Source organism: Giraffa tippelskirchi, chromosome 3 (assembly GCF_054371585.1).
Source record: "Giraffa tippelskirchi isolate mGirTip1 chromosome 3, T2T-mGirTip1v1.2.pri, whole genome shotgun sequence".
Lineage (NCBI taxonomy): Eukaryota > Metazoa > Chordata > Mammalia > Artiodactyla > Giraffidae > Giraffa > Giraffa tippelskirchi.
The window spans coordinates 45,528,991-45,551,865 of NC_137277.1; the positions used below are offsets into that span (position 1 = coordinate 45,528,991).

General features: G+C 45.0%; 1 protein-coding gene across 3 annotated transcripts in view; it reads right to left on the reverse strand.

Annotated features, from left to right (window-relative positions):
- The window catches only part of MYO1D (myosin ID), a 357,962-nt gene extending 336,515 nt beyond the window's left edge, over nt 1-21,447 (reverse strand). For 2 of the 3 annotated variants that reach the window (XM_081579798.1, XM_081579800.1), the window contains exons 1-2: nt 21,397-21,447; nt 20,869-21,200 (exon numbers count right to left, since the gene is read on the reverse strand). In XM_081579798.1, the coding sequence (XP_081435924.1) occupies nt 20,869-20,963 (95 nt within the window). In that variant the 5' untranslated portion in view covers nt 20,964-21,200; nt 21,397-21,447. Of the gene's footprint in view, nt 1-20,868; nt 21,320-21,396 lie in introns of those variants that run through there. The other variant, XM_081579799.1, reaches the window with a different exon arrangement.
- Nucleotides 21,448-22,875: the final 1,428 nt, after the last annotated feature.

The window sequence follows — 22,875 nt, forward strand, 5'->3', positions numbered from 1 at the left end:
ACCCATTTTTAAGGAAGCTATTTCCGAACAATTAGTGTTATAAGATGGCACTGAATTGAGCCACTTCAAACAGAATATACCTTCGCCGCCCTTCATGGACCATGTGTTTTGGAAACAGCATGGACCCAGCAGCTGTGGTCAGCAAGGCCACCTTGCATGCGCACACAGAGACTTCTGGTGTGTGTTGGGGGGGGTATGGAGGGAGGCAGTGTAGACGATGAGGATGGTGCCTCCGCTCACCCTATCCTGCCCATCTCCTCAGGAATCTCACCTTTTTCATCAGAACCTCTCTTCTCAAACTTCTCTCTCTCTCCCCCTGCCTCCTTTCCATCATCATTTACTTTCTCAACTCTCCAGGCTTAAAAATAAGAGAAGAGCAAAACCTCACCTACCACCTCCTGTAGCTACGGGCTTTCCTGCCCTCTGTTCAGAGCAAACTTCCTGAAAGCCTTCTCTGTTTCTAGTTCTCCACCCTCCCCACTCACTGTTCAACTCATTTCAATTGTTTTCCACTTCTGCCCGCAGACTGAGACCCACCCTCGGTAAGGTCCCTATGCCCTCCGCAGGGCTGGGTCTGAGGGATGCTCGTCTACCTACACTTTCCCTGACATCTCTGCCATTCTCAACCCCCGCTCCCCTGAACTCCTGTGACATCACCCTCCTGTGGACGTCCAACCTCCCTGGAGGGTCTTTTTCAGGATCCAGAGGGGTGCTTCTTCTGACTGTCCCTTCCACTTCCTTCTGACTGCTCCTCGGGATTCAGTCCTTGTCCCGTTGCTCACACTTTGTGCTCTTTTCCAATAATCTGCATCTCATGGACATATCCCATGGGCACTTCAATCTCAAAGTGACAGGAAGTACTGGGAAACATTCTCCTTTTTCTAATATTCTTTTCAATATTCTGCACACACAGGCAAGCACCCCCAGCCTACCTCACTGCCCTCTATTCCTCTCCATGTGTAAGAAGCAGACAGGCTAGTAGAAAGGGTATGGGCTTTGAAGGCATGCCAATCTGGTTTCAAACTCCCTCTAAAGCAACTCTGTTTTCAAGAGAGAGGAAACGACTCTCTCAAAGTCACAATGCTTCACGTTTGTATAATGAGTGCAACACCTATTTTGGAGGACTGAACGGATTGAAAGAGAAATGAATGAATGAATTTCACGAATTAAAAACCATCCAGGGACTTTTTTCTCTGGTGGTCCAGTGGTTAAGGATCTGCTTGCCAATGCAGGGGACACGGATTCAACCCCTGGCCCTGGAAGATCCCACACGCCTCGGGCGGGGCAACTAAGCTTGTGTGCCGAGTTCACACACTAGAGCCCGTGCTCTGCAGCAAAAGAGGTCACTGCAACGAGAAGCAAGCAGAGAGGAGCCCCCCACTCACTGCAACCAGAGAAAGCCCATGTACAGAGACAAAGACCCAGAAGAGACAAAAATAAATAAATAAAAGTAAAAATAAAAATTAAAAATTAAAGCGAAAAATTGTAATTAATTTTAAAAGTATTTTAAATTAAAATTTAATTTTAAAAATGAACATTTTAAAATTAAATTTTAAAAATTAAAAGTAAAAATTAAAACTGCCTAACCCAGTACCTGATGTCCGAATCATCAGTTTCCTCTCCATCCTCCCTGTTAGGGCAGTCAGTCCTGTGTCCCTAACTACACTGTATTTAAAGCAGTGCTCTCTATAGAAAGCCTCCAAACCTGTCAGACTAGTCCTCTCATTGTCCCTGAACACCATACGCCCTTCACAGAGGCATCTCTGCATGGAATGTCCCCTCTCCATGCTTACTCCATGCATACCTAAGTCTTACACTCCAACAGCTAGTCCCATCCCAGATCTCTATAAAGGCCTTCCTGAAGCTCACAGAAACATCCCCCAGTCTGAAATGTATAGACTATTAACACCAAAGGTCTGGTACATACTAACGAGTTCCAAGAGCACATTTGTAAGTCCAATTTGTTGGTAAGCCCAACAAAGTTAGCCTAGGTACCCAACTAATACAATTGGCTATATAGTACTGTACTGTAATAGGTTTGTAATACTTTTTACACAAATGATACATAAAAACAAACACAAGAAATAAACATATTAAATCTTCCAATATGGTACTTTGGAAATACAGCAGTACAATACAACAGCTGGCATACAGGAGCATGTCTGCATCTTTGACAGTCCGCAACTTGAAGGTTCACATGTAGGGGATTTACTGTATTTATTATATACTACTGTATGGGGGTCATCTACTTTTTATGCCCTTTTTACCTAATGACATCATTAATGTTTCTTGCAGGGAGCTATATACAGTCTTCAGGATACACAATCTCTGTAGTATACACAGTCTCTAGCTAAGAGTTTTTAAAAAACACCTGCTAATTAGTATGAGAGGGCAATCTCCTTTGATCTGTAATAACTGAAGGCCTAAACATCATTTAGTCAATCCAACTATTACTTTAAAATATGTATACAGACACCCAGAATCTTAGCATGTGGGGCTTCAGAAGCCATGTAGGCCAGTCTTCAGAGGCCATGTAGACGATGCAGAATATTCCTTTACAATGGCCTCAGTGAGTGACCTTCCAACTTCTGTCGCAATGAATCCCCACAACCAGAGGCTCACTACATTCCTTTTGAGCCATGGGATGTCTAGGTAACAGTTACTTAAAAAAAAAAAGAAAGAAAGAAAGCAATCTCAAACTTGTAACCAAAAGAGTTGCAGGTCCCTCCTTTCTTCCTTAATGACTTGAGAATAACTGGCTGACCTGATGCACTACCGCCCATGCGCAGGAGCTTCACACAGTTACATTCTCCTACATAACCACAACACAACCATCAGACTCAGGAAATTAAGACCTGATACATTTACCCACAACAAATTCTCAAGCTCCATTCAAATTCCACCAAGTGGCTCAATAATATCCTTGACAGCAAAAGAATCTGGTTCAGAATCATGCTTTACCTTTAGTTCCTATATCATTCTAGAATAGTTCCTTGGTCTTTCCTTGATTTTTAGGAATGTGACATTTTTAAAGATTAAAACTACTCGGTCCTTTGAATTTGCCAGATGTTTCCTCTGATTAGACCCAGGTCATGCATCTTTAGCAGGAATATCTCAGAAGATGCGATGCTGTGTTCTGATTGCACCTGTTCATATGGCATGTGACCTGACTCACGGCATTATTGACACAGTCCCTTCTGCTCACTTATTAGGTGGTGCGTACCAGGCTTCCCCACTGCAACAATATTCCTTTTCTTCTTTGATATTAATTAATGAGTATTTTGTAGGGAGATGCTGAGATACTAAGAATGAGATACTTAGATCACATCCCTCACAAAATTTCAAGTTACTAGCTTATTAGTTTATGTAAGTATGGACTCAGGGTTTCCCACGTGGCTCAGTGGTAAAGAATTCACCTACCATTGCAGGAGACACAGGTTCAAGCCCTGGTCCAGGAAGATCCCCTGGAGAAGGAAATGGCAACCCACTCCAGTATTCTTGCCTGGACAATTCCATGAACAGAGAAGCCTGGTGGGATACAGTCCATGGGGCTACAGAGAGTTGGACATGACTGAGTATGCATAGGGTATGGGTAGGGGGGAGTATGGATTCATGGTTTCTCATTTCAAGTGGATACTCAAGCTGACCCAGATTTAGCCAGAGGGAGTTCCTTCAACCTGGTTTTCATATCTTCCTTATATTGTCCATCATTCTCTGAGGACTTCTTTCATTTTTGGCACAGCAAAATGCCCCAGGCTCATCTTGCTTTTTGTTTTTGTTTGTTTTAAAACAGGAAGGGATGGCACTTACCTCTTTATTTACAAAAATAAAATTATACCATCTATGTCATTAAATATATCATATATCGTGGCATACGTCTGAGCCAATACATATACACAGCCATATTCTTTTAGCTTGATCTGTAATATTCCACAGTGTGGATAGGCAGAAGCTCCTGTGCCCAGGATGCTTCCTGATCTCAGCCTGGCTGTTCACCTGTCCTTTATAATCTACTGGTAAACAGAAGTCAACATTTCTCTGGGTTCTGTGGGCCACTCCAGCAAATCTGAAGAAGGGGTCATGGGAACCTCCAATATATACAACTGGTTGATCTGTAGCACAAGTGACAAACTGGACTTGCTGTCTGAGGTAGGGGGCAGTCTTGTGGGACTGAGCCCTTAGCCTGGAGAATATGTAGATAATAGCAGAATTGTGCACGTTAAGTTTGTAAGATTCCCAGCTGGTGTCCACTGAGAACTGGAGAACTGCTTGGTCATGCTGGAAAACACATCAAAGTTATCATATTTCCTGTCATTTCATTTTTAAATTAATTTTTATTGGAGTATAGCTGATTTACAATGTTGTATTAGTTTCTGCTGTACAGCAAGATAACTCAGTTTTATATATATATACATATATCCATTCTTTTTAAGATTCGTTTCCTATGTAGATCATTAGAGAGTAGAGTAGAATTCCCTGCACTATATACAGTAGGTTCTTCTTAGTGATCTGTTTTATATGGAATAATGTGTATACGTTAATCCCAGTCTCCCAGCTTATCCCTCCCCCTTCATTTCCTCCTTGGTGACCATAAGGTTGTTTTCTACATCTGTGACTATTTCTGTTTTGCAAATAAGTTCATTTGTATCACTTTTTTTTTTTTTAGATTCCACATATAGTGATATATTTGTCTTTGTCTGACTTTCTTCACTCAGTATGACAATCTCTAGGTCCATCCATGTCACTGCAAATGGCATTATTTCATTCCTTTTTATGGCTGAGTAATATTCCATTGTATGTATGTGCCACATCTTCTTTTTCATTCATCCATCAATGGATATTAGGTTGCTTCCATGTCTCCTTCAGTTATTTTGAAATGACAGTTTCATTTGCCCTCATCACACTGGGCATTCTTTTCTGAATTAACATCATTCTGTCTATACACTTTTAAAAATATTTATTTATTTTATTTGACTGTGTTTGCCAGGTCTTAACTGTGGCATGCAGGATCTTCAGCTGCAGTATGTGGGATCTAGTTCCCTGACCAGGGATTAAACCCAGGCCCCTTGCATTGGGAACATGGAATCTTAGCCATTGGACCACCAGGGAAGTCCCTGTCTACACACTTTTATAGTGTACAGAGTAGATTCTCTTGGTTGCCTATTCAATGATTGTATTCTCCTCCTAAAACCCATTCCTTCCTAAAATAAGTGGATTTTGTTCAGGTATCTCCTCCCTTCCACATAACCATGTACACTCTCTAAATCAATCATGATAACCTCATTCCTCAGAACCAGTGATGGATTTAGTAATTTGCATGTGAGCAAATGCAGACCAATGAAACACGAGGAAGTCTCCTAGGGACTTCCTAAGAAAGCAGCAAAGACAAGCAGATGGTCCCCTCTTCTTTCTTTGGAGAGTACTGAGTCTGGATGAGAAGCACAGAATTGCTGTAACTATCTTCAACCAGCAGCATGAGGACAAGACCAGCACTTGGACAAGGCTGAGACCACCGCAGACTAGAGGAGCCAGAGCCCTTAAGGAGTAGCCAGAGCCTCTCTTATCACTGACTTCTGGTTGTGTGAGATGATATATTTCCTTTTGGTGGGAGCCAGTCGGAGAAGGCAATGGCACCCCACTCCAGTACTCTTGCCTGGAAAATCCCACGGACGGAGGAGCCTGGTAGGCTGCAGACCGTGGGGTCGCTAAGAGTCGGAAACGACTGAGCGACTTCACTTTCCCTTTTCACTTTCATGCATTGGAGAAGGAAATGGCAACCCACTCCAGTGTTCTTGCCTGGAGAATCCCAGGGACGGGGGAGCCTGGTGGGCTGCCGTCTATGGGGTCACGCAGAGTCAGACACAACTGAAGCGATTTAGCAGCAGCAGCAGTCTGATTAGGTTTTCTTTTAGCTGCAGCCAACAGCATTTTACCTAATAAGGAGCAGTGAGAACTACACAACCCTCCAGGGGAGATGAGATGAGCCAGAGTAGCACTTCCAAGTCCCCCTTTTTTCCTCCATAGAGCCCAGGTGGATGCTGATGTGTAATAAGGCTCCTAAAACAGTCATCTTTGGCATGCCTAAAATGTTATTTTGTATTTGTATCATCACCCTTCAGTAAAAGAACTAGCAATTTACTGCATATTTACATAGTTAACTTTTTCATTGTTGTAACCTGCTTAGATCTTTTTAAGTAAGTCTGTTTCAAGTGGGGAAAGAAAAAGCAAGTTAAAGAACTGCTACTTGATTGCAAAACACCAGACAGTAAAGAAGAGAGAAACACAAGAACAAACACAGAGCTAGGGCATCAGAGATTTTTGCTCCAGGAATAACAGTGCTACTAGACTACTGGAGAATCTTGGGGAAAGAAATCACATACTTTTTTATGTGACTTATGTGAGTCACATGTGTTCCTAACTTCATGTATCTGTAACATCAGTAAGAGAACCTCCAGGTTCCCTTCCAGCATTAAAATTCTACACCTCAGAGATTTCACCAGGGAAATGGCTCAGAATCCCCTTCTTCTCTTGCTTGAAGCATAAAATCAGAAAAACCAGCTCCCAAAAGTCAGCTGTAGTCTATTAGTCATTAGTGAGATTGATTTCAAATCCACAAGCACTGCTTTTGGGCTCCTATTCCATCCAAGAAACAGCTCTGCTATATCCAACAAATCAAGACGGAACTGTATGTGTTTACCATCACTGAAGGCAAAGTGTAGAAAGTAATTGCCAACGCAGCACTCCATTCACCAATTTGACAAAAACAAACATTCAGAACAGCCACCAGACCTGGGGAGTTTTGGCAGCTGAACCCAGATACTTAAAAGCATGCTAACAACCTAAAGTGACTGCAGGATGTGGGAAGCCCTTCAGGATTTCCCAGTCCCCTTCAAGTCTGAGCCCTTCATTTCCAAGGCCCTCTGCAAAGTGTGGTCCTGACTAGCGCTCCATCATTGCCTGGCCCTACTCCGTCCAGAGACTCCAGCCTCACTGAATTCCCTTCAGTTTCACCACAGCTCCGTCTGTCCGTCAATATCTCATGCTCTCCTTCTCCAGTGATTCATTCTGCCTGGCCTGAACCACCCTTCCCTCTCTGATTTCCCTTCCCTGATACCCCACACCTGCCTCCCCTCACCCCCACCGATTCCTCTTCCTTCTGATTCCACTTAAAGTCAACTTCCTCATGAAATGCCTTCTCTGTGGCATGAACACACACCACTGCCGCTTCCCCTGGAAGGGAAGTCTGCTCTTTCCTTCAGAGCACTTATTACTACCTGTAATTATTCTTTTGTTTACCAGTTTTGTATGTCTCCACGGCTGGTATCCCAGGTGGCTCAGTGGTAAAGAATCCGCCTGCAATGCGGGAGGCGTGGGTTTGATCCCTGAGTCAGGAAGATCCCCTGGAGGAGGAAATGGCAACCCGCTCCAGTATTCTTGCCGGGAAAATCCCATGGACAGAGGAGGCTGGTGGGCTACAGTCCATGGGATCACAAAGCATCGGACACAACTGAGCACACACACACCACACACTGGACCACCAGGGAAATCCCCATCATATTTTCAATAACAAGTTAAGGACATGGAAAAAGGCTGAACTACGCTGAACTATAACACTATGTTGTTAATGGGAAAACTGTTGACAAAAGTATATCTTGTTTAAACAGGAAGATACCAAATTTTAAAATATATACATTTATATATGCATAAAGTAATGTAAGGACATATATCAAGGTATTAACAAGGACGGTATGATTACACTTTTTTTGGTATGGAGAATCTGGTGACAGAAAGAAATAATACACAGTATGCTAAAAGTAGACAATCATAAACATAAGACTAAAAGAAAATGTATAGATGAAGAGTAAAACAGGACTATCAAATAATTTAATTGATTTAGTAATCACAACAGAGCTAAGAACACTGATTATTTGGAAAAGTTTTGATACATTTGTTAATATACCAGTCAGTTCACATCCCATATAACATCAATAGAATACAACTGTGGATTGTAGCCCAAGATTGTAGTCCATAACCTGGCTGCACTTGAGAATCACCCGGGTATTAATGAAGCTTAATAAATCAAAGTCTTCAGGAGGCAGAGTCTTGGGAATCTGGATATTTTAAGAGCTAGGAAATTCTGAAACAAAGCTGAAGTGGAGAATCATCAGGCCAGGGTAAATGAAGAAGTTAAAGAACAGGTTTCTTTTCAGTGAAGCTTTCAGATAAACCAGGAACCTAGGAGGCAGAGATTCAAATGATAACAGATTCTGCCAATAGCTACCACCTCCTGCAAATCAACAAGCAATCATAAAGTGCACACAGTGTGGAAAAACCCATGCAACATGTTTGTTCAACCACACAAATAATTCAAATACCAGGACAGAAGTCTTGCAGTAGCACCTTGTCTACGATTCAGAACTCAGCCTTGACGTCACACATCAAAGCAATTAAAAAAAAAAAAAATCTGAGCAGAGAAGATACACAGACATCTCAAAACTTGTACTCCACAATGGAAACACCCAAGACTGCCCCTCACTCTTCATTAGAATTTAGTTAACTTCTCTCTTCTCCCTTCCATGAGCTAGTGCCAGGGCGGATCAGATTTGTGGATTAAGAGGGGACAGAGAATTCACAGGGAAGGCACACTAAGAGAAACTACAGAAACTTAACTGTATATCTAACATGTTAAATGATTCAGATCCATTTGGTGTGGAACAAAACATCACACATACCTCAATAAACCCCAGAGGTGTGAAAACAATTATTCATAACTATAATCATCAGGATCTAAGTCCTTTAAGAAAGAACTTACATTCTGTTTAAGGAAACAAAAATGAGAGAACATTAGATTTGAGTTCCCTTGATACGTTTAGAACAATAAACAAGCCACTTATGACCTCATTTTATGAAATAACCTTGTAAGGTAGGGATCATTCCCATTTTAAACCAGACAGTAGAGGCCCAGAGAACCATTTTTGTTTTTGTCATACTGTATAATAGTATAGCCATGTTTAAGTTTGGATAACTGAAATACTTCCTTTGTTCATATCATACCACAATGCCACTTTTTAAATCATTTTGGTTGGAAAGATTTCTAATTTTGTGCACGTGTGTGTGTATGTGTTTGCAAGGTAAAAACCATCTGGAAAACAACCACTTAGAACAGCGGTTTTCAAACTAGCTTTTCAATATGATAGCATTTCTCCTCAAACAAAAAATTCCTTGGTCACATAGAGAACAAACTACGTGATCCCACTGGGAAGAGGGAAAAGGGGAAGGGCATGATAGGGGAAGGAAGTAAGAGATACAAATGTATAAAATAAATAAGCAACAAGGATATATTGTACAGCACAGGGAAATATAGACATTATTTTGTAATAATTTTAAATGGAATATAATCTATAGGAATATTGAAAGGCTTTGTTGTCCACCTGAAACTAACATAATATTGTACATCAACTATACTTCAATGAAAAAATAAAAATAAATTAGCTCATCAAGGAAAAATAATTCCTGGGACTTCCTTGCATCGGGAATCTAGTGGTTAGGAATCCACCTTCCAATGCAGGGAACTTGAGTCCGATCCCTGGCCAGAGAACTAAGATCCCACATGCTGCAGGGCAACAAAGACCTGATACAGTCAAATAAATAAATATTTTAAAAAGAAAAAAATTCCTTGGAACCCCAATATGTAAATACAGAGCTGCTCTGTTTGAAGGGCGGGGGGAGGTGGGCTGAAGCCCTACTCCATCCCTACTTGGCATTCAAAGAGACTTCTCAGACAGCCCCATAGCCCAGGACACCAGGGAACGCAGACTGAAAGAGCACCAATCTATGTGATCTGTGTCACTAGACTTGCTGTATAAAACCATGTCCCTTTAGTGATGTTCAACAAATGATACAAAGTTATATAAAGGCATCTTGATGCTGGTCAAAATGTAATCAACTTGCTAACACCAGATTACACTCAAGTAGGTTTCCCCCTTGTTATCAGATGACAAGCTCCATGTTCTACAAGCCTTAGAAAACAGAGAAAAAAAAAGTCTACCATTTCACAAGGACCCCAAACATATTTTAGTGCCTTTTTTCTCCCCCAAGAGTAATGGTAGTTTTTATTTTTCTATCTTCTCAAAGACTGGAATTACAAGAGAAAAATCAGATTTTTAAATATACAAAATGCAATACATAAAATATGGAAAATATATAGTTCAGGCAGGAATCAAAGATGTGAAAATATTATGCATGCATTTATTCATTCGCTGATAGAAGTGAAAACATCTTGTTCTTAATGCCTGGGAGTCAGCCTTCAGAGATAGAGAAGATAAAGTTACCCTCAGGACCTAGAGGCTAGAGATAGGACACAAATATGAATTGACAGCACAGGTTGAACACAATTCTAAAAAACTCCTCATAGTTGTACTTACATTTAAACTGCTCTAGAGATTTGTAATTTCGAGGCTTTTTTTTAAAAAAGGTTTTCTTCTTAATTACAAGTAACATAGGATGGCAGATACAGGCTTAACTCAACCTCATGATCAAAAGACTATTCTTACAATAAAATTTAAATGACAGAGATGTCCATAAAAGCCCAAATGAAACAAAATCCAGTTTAGGGTGATCCAAAATAAATGAAGTTGCTTTTTTTTTTTTAAATAGAGTTTGCCTTTTTTTTTTTTTTAATTGACTATGACATTTTTCTCGACTTTATATTGAACACAAAGAAGCAGTTTGAGATTCCTTTGGGATCACCCTGACCCCGCTACGGATGATCCTCTATTGTACAACTTACTCAAAGCCGACTTTGTGGTCAGAAGCGGAGAAACCGTCTGAGTTTCTCTTGGTGTTAGCTTCATTGTTTTAGATGAAGCCATTTTTTGGGACTAATTCACTGGCTTTTAGCGCTTAAAGGACACGGGTGTATGTAAGTGGTTATTTTCCCCCCCAAGTCTTAGTAATATGACTGTGGGAGATAAATGGAGAGGAGGAATGAAAGCAAAGTTGGGTTTGTTTCCTGATGCACTTTTCCATCTATTCCAGAAGTTTTTTGTTTTTGTTGTCGTTTTTGTAATAGAAACTTGAATTGGAAAAAGCTATGCTCAGCTGTAGGCTTCGCTGATGGTTCAGGCTGTAAAGAATCCTCCTGCAGTGCAGGAGACCTGGGTTCAATCCCTGGGTCAGGAAGACCCCTTGGGAGCAGGCAATGGCTACCCACTCCAGTATTCTTGCCTGGAGAACTCCATGAACAGAGAGGAGCCTGGTGTGTTACAGTCCATGGGATCACAACAAGTCAGGCACGACTGAGCTACAAACTAACAGTTTTGCATACTTCACATGCTCAGCAGTAAAAATGTGTTTTATTAAAGCAAAACAGCTTTACTAGAATTAATGCTTTAGTCTCACTAAAGTGAAATCCATTTCCATACTGTGCACCTATGCACAGAAACAGGGGAAACAAAGATGGTCTCATTGAGACTTAAAGTAACTACTCCCCAGCGAGCAGCTCTGTCCAGATCACAAACTGGGGTATCCTCAGGGTGCGGCTGAGACAAGGAGGAGATGGGAAGGTGGGCAAAGTATTAAAAAGGAACCAGCGGAGGCTCTCAAATTCCTTTCCCATCGATTAAAGTCATTTATCAGAACCCTGTCCTTGGAAATGGTCTCCCTTCCAAAAGTTCAGTTCAGTCGCTCAGCCGTGTCCGACTCTTTGCGACCCCATGAACTGCAGCACGCCAGGCCTCCCTGTCCATCACCAACTCCCAGAGTCCACCCAAACCCATGTCCATTGAGTTGGTGATGCCATCCGTCCATCTCATCCTCTGTAGTCCCCTTCTTCTCCATCCCTCAATCTTTCCCAGCATCAGGGTCTTTTCCAACTTCCAAAAGTGGGCCATTCTATTTTACCATTAAATGCTGAAAGCTATGACGAGAGTCACAGGCTGGCTCACCATGTCTCTAACCCACAATGGAATAACCAGAGTCTTCACCACACAGTCTGGGGGCCAAGTCTTAGAAGTTCTGTCATCAGGCATAAAATAAAGGAAGAAAAAAAAATTTTTTTTCCATTTCCTCTTCTAGGCTCAAAGACTGTGTGTGTATGTGTTCAGTCACTCAGTCGTGTCTGACCCTTTGTGGCCTCAGCCAGGCAAGCTCCTCTCTCCATGGAATTTTCCAGACAAGAATACTGGGATGGGTTGCCATTTCCTCCTCCAGGGGATCTTCCCAACCCAGGGATCGAACCTGCATCTCTTGCGTCTCCTGCACTGGCAGGCAAATTCTTTATCACTGAGCTACCTGGGAAGTCCAATGGAATATTACTCAGCTGTAAAAAGGAATGAAATTGGAAGAAGATTCTTAGCCTGACTCAGTCTTTAGTTGGGAGAATTTGGGGCCGTGTAGGACAGGAGTGCCAATCATGGTGGGGGGGGTAGATAGTTTTGAGCAGTGGAAGCTGGCGAGCAGCACGGCCAGTGCACTGGTGCTGAGAGTGGAGGGAGGTGGTGGGCGGGGGGGAGGCTGGGATGTGGGGGCCCAGGTGAAAGGGGTGCTTCCTGATGAGAGAGACTCTCTTCTTCCAACAAGGGTCTGCTCACGTTCTACCTGCTCCACAGAGCACAACCTACTCCCACCCCGTTTTTTCATTTTCTGAATTCCCTGAGAACTCCAGTATATAACATATAAACAACTCTTGATTACACTGTCATCAGTGCTGTTTTTAAAAAATTCTGGTTCACTGGTTCCTTCTCTCTAGGAAGCCCTTAGAACAACTGTCATTCATTTTGGCTCAATCATTTTCTACTTGATGTTGATCTATGTATAAAGGTATCTTTTACTCCCAATTAAGCTATCCCCCCCCAAAGAACGATTTTTTTTAAAGTAGCTCCCAGTGAAGTGCCCAACAAAGTGATAAGCACACAGCAAGAATTCAAGTAGTTGTCAGCTCTAAAGCCAGGTGATTATACTAAAAGTATATAAAGTCTCTAGTTAAATAAGGAAATAAGTCAGATTGAAAAAAAAAAGACTATATTTAAAAGCTCATCACCCAGCTATAGCGCTTGGGGACTTCAGGCACCAATGCCACCAACATTCATGAAAGCAGGGAACAGTAAACATGAAGAATAAAATACTTTTGGAATATTTATGAATAATATGAACAGCTGAGCTCCTTTCTCAAAGAGCTTAAAACAGTTTTCAGGAACTAAATAGTGGTAACCCTGAAGGGAACAAGGTTATGTGTGTGATAGTTACGGAGAGAGCTGGGAACCAGCATGTGCAGTATGCAGAGGAGAGACAGAGGACCATCTGCTGAGCATCTCCTGAGAGCATGCTACAGGCACCACGCTGGGGTGTCTGACAGGTGGTAGAATTTAATCTTCACGATAACCCTTCATCTTTACAGATGAAGAAACTGAGGCTCAGGCAGGTTAAGCAACTTGTCCAAGGCCATGTGCATAGTAGTAATGGACAGAGACAGAGTGAAGGCCCAGACCTATTTGTCTCCAATGCTTTTGCTCTCTCCACTAGGTAAACCCAACCCCTTCTAGAACACTTTTCATTCTTGCGCACCAAATAAAGCCAAATGATTTTGTCTTTATGAGGAAAGAAGAGGTAAGAACAGCTAGCTCTTCTGTAGTTAGAGTCAGGGCAGGATTCAGAAAATAGAGTTAATGTTAGTTGAGAGGGAATTATGAACCAAGAACCATACAGGGACCTTTTATACATCATGTGATTTCACTCCAATAACCCTAAGAGGTGATCATTTTACACACAAGGGGACTTGAGGTTAACATGTATGAGTTAACTGAGGGAAGTTAACTTACCCTAAGGCAAGATGGTAAAAAGAGGGAAAGTGAAGTGGGGATTTGAACAGGATCCATCAGGTCTCAAAGCCTCTTTCCACTGCCCTCCACCACGCACTCCCATTTCTTCTTCCCATAAATGCCAAAAACTAAAGTTTGGGAAATACCATCTATTAAGAGATCTGCCCAGTAATTACATAGCAGTTGAACCAAAGGGAGCCTGCATCCCACAGGAAATAAAACTATTATCTCAACCAAGGAACTGAGTAGGCAAAGAGAGAGAGATTTGCAATGTGTGTTTAAAATTGCTGTTACCCTCTGAACCCCTCCGTGAATCTAGTGGACTTTTTGTTAGGCTATGTCAGTGAGGTTCATCACCAAGTTACATCCTCAGTGGGGCTGGAGCCTCTGTGGACAGCAGATCCCAATAGATGGGCTTGACCATGGCTGGGCGATGACATGTGACCGAGTCCAGTCCCAACAGCAACACAGCAATGGAGGCCATAGAGTTATCATAAGATGAGGTCGGTCCATGAGATCCGGTCGTTTTTGCTGAGCTGGCTCAGACTCAGGTGAAAATGTCAGCAAACAGCTCTCCACATCAGGATAACTCACAGCACTGACAACTTACCCATGAGTCACTACGCAAACACACTTCTATCTCCACCAGCTTCCCCATTTTCGTCTCCAAGTTAAGCAAAGAGCCAAACTTTTTAAAAAAGATGTTAAATCCTCGGGACCTGCGATGAAACGCACCAGTAGCAGCTTCTGAGGGCTCGATCCCACCCACATCTGGCTCTGTTTGGGAGCTAAATTCAGCAGAAGTCTCCAGGGTCAACCAATGACCCCGAATAAAAATAGTCTTGGAAATCTGTCACGGAGCAGGAAAGGAAACAAGACAGCAGGGTGATTCACTCCAAATGGCAGCTCCGAAACCCAAATTCTCATTTTTTTGTCCCAATATGAAGCCAATGTGCAAAACAGGCCCAGAGCAAACTGTCCTTTTCCGAAGGCCTCTAAAAGTGGCTGCCAAAGAATTTCACATGCAAGCCAAAAAGATTTAGTGTGCCATTCACCTCTCCTGTGACTCTAACTACAGCTACTTTGTAGGAGAGCTCTGAACCAATCACAGGTTGACCTGTGCTTGGGGACCACCAGGGTCCCTGAGGTTTTGCCCCAGTAAGCAAGAGGGGCTGTCTGTCTTATCTAATTTTCTGAGAGGTCAAAGAGCCACAGAAAGGATACAGAGGCTGTGTGGCAAGTGAGAGAGAGAAATAGCGCTCACCTCTTCATTGCCTTTCTACTAATTCTAAAACTCACTGCTCCAGCTCCTCTCCCACACACTGAGGTTGTATTAAAATAAGTACAATATTTTGAGATGATTGTGTGCCTTTTTCTTTTAGTTAAGAATTCCACCGGCTTCAGCCAACATTTGATGGCTTAATTTACTCATTTTTTTTTCTTTTATTTTTTATCTTACGGCCGCGCTGCATGGCTTGTGGAATCTTAGTTCCCGGACCAGAGATCAAACCCAGGCTCTCTCATCAGTGAAAGCGTGCAGTCCTAACTCTAACCAGAGAATTCCCAGTTCATTCATTTTAAAATGTATTGAAGGCATAGATGCTCAATCCTGGAGCATGATAGAAAATGCAGAAGGACTAGAGGTGGGTTTGTTTCACAGCCACTCACCTGTGCTTGCCCCTTCCAAAGCCCTGTATCTAATGTGACATTCATAATTTATACTCTTTTCCTTAGAGATGGTTCCCCCCTCCCCAGCTGAGTTTCAAAGAACCACACAACCTGGATCCAACCTCTGGACAGGCTCTGGGGCTTTGGGGAATCTCACAACTTGGTGGGAATGCAGGCATGCAGAGAACAACAGAACATGATAAATCCTAACAGTTATGGTCAAGCGCCCATGTACCCTGGGTGTACAGGTGATGGCACGGTTAACCTGTGCCTTGGAGGATTGGGAAAGGCTTCTCAGAAGTGGTCTTGCAGAACCACTAAGAGTGTGACAGGCAGGGAAAGAGGGCAGGGAGTAGGGGGAGGACACCCCAGGGACTGAGAACAGCCCAGGTCAGTGGTTCTCAATTGGGGCCAATTTTGCCCCCTCCCCCAGGAGATACTTGGCAACATCTGGAAACATTTTCGGTTGTCATCTGGGAAGGGAACAGTGCTCCTGTCACGGGGGCGGGGGGAGCCCCGGGGGCGACCCCATGGACTATCACCCACCAGGCTCCTCTGTCCATGGAATTTTCCAGGTAAGAATACTGGAGTCGGCTGCCGTTTCCTGCTCCAGGGGATCTTCCCAACCCAGGGATCAAACTTGTGTCTTCTGCAGCTCCTGCACTGGCAGGCAGATTCTTTATCACTGCGCCACCTAGGAAGCCCAGGTAGAGGCCAGAGATGCTGCTAAACAAGTGACAACAAACAGGACAGCCCCGCCCCCCCACCCCCACAACAAAGCCTGACCCCACTGCGTTGTCAGCAGCACAAAGGAGGCGGAAAGCTTGGTCTAAGTAAAGATATGAAGGACCCTGTGTTATATTAAAGGTGAGAAGTTGCCTGGAGCTTTGGTAAACACAGTGCTTCAAATCACTGCTTTCACGGAAGAGAAAAACCAGTAAGAAAAGAGGACACGTTAAATTTCTATAGAGCCAAGACGTCAGGCTGGGCAGATGCCTTATTCTCAAAACAGGAATTACCACCAACAAAGTTAGGTGCTGGAAGCCTAAGATGGGTTTCCTGTGATATGAAAAGCACGTCTCAAAAGTCCCCGGGAACGGCCATCCACAATCCTCCTTGCTCATGGATAGCTAAGGGGTGAGTAAGAGCATGGTGAGGACCCAGTGCTCTACGTGGCATGGAAGAAAAGGAAGTAAAGGCTCCAGAGAGGAAGCAGCTATGAAGAAAGAAAAAGAACATGGTGGGGAGGCCGTGGATGAAGCTTCAAGTGGCCATGCGGTGGGTTGGTGGGAACCAGGCCTGACCATGAAGGCGGGAGACGCTTGTGCAGGCATCTTACTCCTCGATAGGACCCTGGAAGTGGACTGAGGAGGCTACCACCACCACCAAAGCCGCCAACACCTCTGCCTCCACTCAAAGGAAAAGCAGGGCTTCCCTGGTGGTCCAGTGGTTAAGAATCCACCTTGCAAAGCAGGGGGACACCGGTTCCATCCCGGGTCCAGGAAGATCCCACATGCCGTGGAGCAACGGAGCCCGTGCGCCGCAACTGCTAAGTCTGCGCTCTAGAGCCCATGAGCCACAAGTACTGAGCCCTGGTGCTGCGACTGCTGAAAGCTGCACACCTTAGAGTCTGTGTTCCGCGACAAGAGAAGCCACCGCCATGAGAAGCCTGAGCACTGCAACTCAAGAGTAGCCCCCACTTGCTGCAACTAAAGAAAAGCTCACAGGCAGCAAGGAAGACCCAGCAAGGCAAAAATAAATTTTAAAAAAGGAAAAGCAAATAAGTAGAGCAAATCTCCCCTAGCAAGAGACTTGTAGGAGGGAGAGAAGACAACCCTCAAGACAATAGTAGTTTTGGGTATAAGGGTAAAAAAAACACAAACTGAAACCCCTTCTCAGATACACTAACACACACTAATCCACATCACCCTTTGAGTCTTGCCTCCTCCAGACCCACATGCACAGACACATGCCTACATTGATTTTTTTAAATAATAGTCAGGGGAAAGTGACATCAATTGTACAGATGTCTAAAATAGAGCATTTACTCAAGCAGGGAAAAGAAAGCCAGGCTAGTATCAAAATAAGATAATTCTAAATGGACAATGTCACAAAAGCTTCACACACACACACAAAATGTTGTCACAATGGGTGCTACAGTCAGAAAAAATTAAAATTAGGTTTGGATGACACAGACCCCTGATACAACTGTAGCTGTAAGTGCTTAAATGCACATCACAGGCCATAAATGAAGGAAAAGGGCCTTGAAAAAAGCCAGACAGACAGCAAAGGACAGGACATTCCAAACAGAAGAGGAAAAGCTGCAGCCCGGGCAAGGCAGGAATGATGGAGCATGTGCACACATACACTTAAATTTCACCTCTACACAACCATAAATATACACTTAGTACAGACCAACTAGGCTTCCCAGGTGGCCCAGTGGCAAAGACTCCGTCTGCAATGCAGGAGACTCAGCTTCAATCCCTGGGTTGGGAAGATCCCCTGGAGAAGGAAATGGCAACCCACTCCAGTATTCTTGCCTGGAAAATCCCATGGACAGAGGAGCCTGGTGGGCTACAGTCCATGGGGCTGCAGAAGAGTCAGGCATGACTAGCAACTAAACAACAACGAACCAGTCACCTGTATTTTGGGAGAGGAAAACATTACATGACATAGCAGCACCTGGATCGACAGTGGGTTTCTGGTCACATTCTTCAGAGGGAAACAGACATCCAAAGGTCACAAGAGCATAAGCCCAGGAGTTCACACAGCTGAGCACTGGAATAGTCTGGAGGGACATCAGAGTGATAGGAAATTCAATCAGAAGGAGGCCTGCTTTCCACCTGGGTCATCAGGATTTACAGCTGGGGAGGAGGCAAGGGTTTGGCTACCCTTCAACGACTCCTGGGAACCAATCCTCCCAACTTATAAGTAAATCATCAACAATCACTGAACCTGTGCGCTGAGAATTACAGCCAATTCTCAAAGTGGTACACACAGGTGAGGAACATATAACATCTGAATGCTGACTGACCCAGTGACTGGGAATAAAGTTAGACCGATAAAGGTCGTACTAATGAGAGCTGATTCCTCTCACAACTCCCCAACACCTACTCCTTTGCTCTAGACAGCTCAATTCACTATCACCCAAAGAGCAATGTGTGTGAGCTCATTCACGTCCAACTCTTTGTAACCCCATGGACTGTAGCCCACCAGGTTTCTCTGTCCATGGAATTCTCCAGGCAAGAATACTGGAGTGGGTTGCCATTTCCTTCCGCAGGGGAGCTTCTTGAACCTGCATCTCCTGCATTGACAGGCAGATTCTTTACTGCTGAGCCACCAGGGAGGCCCAATCACCCAAACAGAATCAGCTTTTAAACCTCACTCCTCTGCTCGCCACTTTATCCATCTGGAATGTTCTCCACCTACACAGATCTTACGCATCCTCTGCAACTCCTCTCAACCCCTCCTCTCCTCCTCTAGAAGGTGTTCCTGAGCCAGCCTAAGGCATCTTTCCCTCTGCTGAACTCCCAGAACAATTAGGTTGTCCAATTACTTGGCAAAGAATTATCTCAGCTCTACAAAGCTTTAACTCATCTGTTGTTTTCTTGACCTATTATTTTAATGAATAGAAATTTTCATTTTGCCCCCTATCTTTATTAATATGCCACACTGTTGGAGGTAAGGACACACCTGATAATTCTTTGGACCCTCTCATCTTACCTCCTGGAGCAGTGTTCCTCAATCTTCTTGGCACCAGGAATGGGTTTCCTGGAAGACAATTTTCCCTTGGGGCAGTGGGTGCGGTGGGGGTAAGGATGGTAGTTTCAGGATGATTTAAATGCATTACATTTATTGTGCACTTTATTTTTTTTATTATCATATCAGCTCCACCTCAGATCATCAGGCAATACATCCCAGAGTTTGGGGACCTCTGTCCTAGAATATCCTACATGATACAGAATTAAATTGCAAAGTTCTAGGTTCTCTTTTGAGCTAAGCTAGGCTCACATTAGCAATCTTTCTTAACAATCAAATCTAACAAGGCTTTGCCACCAATGATATGTGAAAGCAAAAAAAAAAGAATGTAAGTACAGAAGAATCTTGGAGATCATTATTTTACAAGTTAGGAAACTCAGACATGCAGACTGGCTCAAAGTCCTTTGCAGTGGTGAGTGAACCCCAGTTTGTGTCCCTGCTCCTTACTATGGTACATAATGAAGCCTGGCTAAGAGCAGATGATGACTATGGAAACTGCAATTTTGAAGATTAAAAAAGCTTTTAAAATTCTTCAAGTTAACACCGGAATTTATACTGAAAAGTGGGATTAGTTAAGCATCCTAACCTAAATTAAGATTTTCACAAACTTAGCACAGCACAGCATGGAGTGATATTCAAATCGTACAAGAAATGGGATCAGGACTTTGAGGAAACACACACACACACACACACACCCTCCTCCCTGAAAACTCAGTTTTGAAACTCCATTTACTGTATTTTTTTTTAAGTCAAACTACTTTAAAGCTCTGCTTACATATATTACTCTCTCAGGAGTGTAATAATCACACGTAAAAGCCTTTCTAAAACAAAATTGCCCTGGAAGCCCATTCTGGGGCGTTGAGTTGTGACTACATTCTCAAGGATGTTAGTAACACAAGGGCTCCATCCACAACTCCTTGAGAAAAAAAAAAAAAAACTGAAACCATGAATGCCTTGTCAAATTCAGACAGTTTATCTTGGCACTGGCAAGCAGAGCAGTCTCTTCGATGTCTGGAAACGTGTCTAATTACGTTTTTAGAGAGTAACTAAAAAATAGCCAGTGTCCCGGAACAGACGGCTCAGGGATCACTCCATAGCATCCTGAATGACGTGATGGAACCACGCCAGGAAAAGATAAATAAATAAAGGAGAAGACGAAAGCGAAAAAGAACCAAGTGTGAAACCACGATGAGACCCCCAGCCTCTCTGCAAAACAACCCTCCAGTCTTCCCAGGGGCTTGAGGCCGCCAGGACTCTCCCGAAAGTTTTTATTTCCCTTTACTTTTGTTTCCATTAGGTCACCCGGCCCGCCCACAGCATTTACCTGGGGGCAGCGCACTAGCCTGCGCGGCCCCAAGCGCAGCCTCCAGCTCGGCACACCCCCGATACCCACCCTTCCGTCCGGACGGCACCCAAGGACACCCCCTGACTCTGGAACGCGCAGCCCCGGAGCTCGGCACTCCCCTTCCACTCGGATGCGACCGCACCCCGGTTTGCAACCAGCGAGCTGAGCGGACCCCGGACACCCCCCGCCGCACCCCGAATCCGGCTACACGTCAAGGGCGCCCCCTCTCGGAAAGGCGCAGGCTCGCGGCACTGCGCACGGCCGCTCCGCCGCCCTCACCTGAGCCGAAGGTTGGCCATGAACTCGGGCATGGAGACGGTGTCCATCAGCACGAAGTCAGCCTTCCCGAACTCCAGGCTCTCCTGCTCCGCCATGGCGCCGGCGCGCGGGCTCAGGTGGGCGCGGACAGACTCAGGTGGGCGCGCTCGGAAGGCGCAGGGAGCCGGTCCCCGGGGCTTGCGGCAAGCTCGGGCGGGGCCGGGGCGGGGCGCGGGGAAGAGGGCTCGGAGGGATCCGGACCGGACGGAGGCCGCCCTGCGGCTCCTCGGCGCGCTCTTGGCCGGCGCGGCGCACCCGGCAGTTTCCGCTTCTCCCGCGGCGGCAGCCCGGCGCTGTGGGGGGACGGGACAACGAGACGGAGACGGCGGCGGCTGGTCCCGCCTCTGGCCTTGGTCTGGCCCCCGCCCCACGACCGGCCCGCCCCGCCCCGCCCCGCCCCGTCCTGTCCCCGCCTCCCGGCCTCCCCGCCTCCCCGCCCCGCCAGCCGAGGAGCCGCCCCCGCCGGGGCGCAGGCCGCCGCCTCCTCACCTGGGCGGCGCGCACGCGCGGGGCAGCCGGCGGGGGCGCGCCCTGGGCCCGGGCCCCGGCGGCGGGGCGGTAGCGCCCTCTGGGGACGGTCGCTGGGCGCTCAGCGGGGCGGTGCCGAGGAGTGCGGACGTAGGAGGTGGGTGGAATCAAGTTTCCAGGATTGCTGCCTCCGCCGCCGGGTCTGGGTTCGGTTCAGTCGCTCAGTCGGGTCCGACTCTTTGCGACCCCATGGACTGCAGCACTCCAGGCGTCCCTGTCCATCGCCAACTCCCGGAGTTTACGCAAACTCCACTGAGTCGATGATGCCGTCCAGCCATCTCATCCTCTGTCGTCCCCTTCTCCTCCTGCCTTCAATCTTTCCCAGGGGCTTGGTAGATGCCAACAAAGTTAACAAAAGTAGCTCATGGAGCTTCTCACGTGATTCATGATGATTCTGACACTCGGCTGCGACGTTCTCTCCTGATCTGCTCACATCCTCTCCATCCTTAAAATGATGGTTCACGCTCAGACTGATATAGTAATAGTAATTAACTTGTTGAGGGGGACCAAAAGTGCTCAGAGTTTTTCTGAGGGACTTAGAGAAGTTAGTAGTAACTTGCCACAGACTGCTTAAGTAGTGGGGAAGCTATAATTTCATCCAGGTTATTTGACTTATGAGCCCCAGCGTTTAGCCACCTGGCAGATTGCTTTCCTCCTCCATTTCCTTCTCGGTGTTTCCCAATCCATTTTTCTCTTCCACCTACCTTAGAGTGGCTTCCCACTTGACTCAGTGGTAAAGTGGTAGCCTGAGTGGTAGCGTGGCTCAGTCTCTGCCTGCCAAGGCAGGAGACCTGGGTTCGATCCCAGGGTGGGGAAGATCCCCTAAAGAAGGAAATGGCAACCCACTCCAGTATTCTTGCCTGGAGAATCCCATGGACAGAGGAGCCTGGCGGGCTATAGTCCATGGTGTTGCAAAGAGTCAGACATGACTAGCAACTAAACAAAACAATGACAACTAAGCTTGTCATCAAGTATTACCTTATATTGTTGTTGTTTTTCATCTATCTATGTGTCTTCTCCCTGAGATTATTGTAGGCTTCTTGAACATGGGATGGGGTCTTAAACTTTTCCATCTCCCCCTTGGCACCCACCAAGGAGCTGTTGTACTGCCTTGCACACACACTTATGAAATGCACAGTGGTCCAAAGGGATAGAATGAATTTTAAGTGGTCTCCAATTTATAGATGTATTGATCCTGGAAAATTCTTTTGGAACCCAGACTGCATTTTCTCAGTGAAAATCTATCATAAATGGTTTCTAAGGCAGCTGCGCTGCTTCAGTCCTGTGTTTCTATTAGGACCATCTACAGTAAGTCCCTATATTCGAACCTTCAAGTTGTGAACTTTCAAAGATCTCCAGGTGTGTTCCATCAGTGTCAGGTGTAAGTGAAATTGCTACTGCTGCTGCTGCTAAGTCGCTTCAGTCGTGTCCGACTCTGTG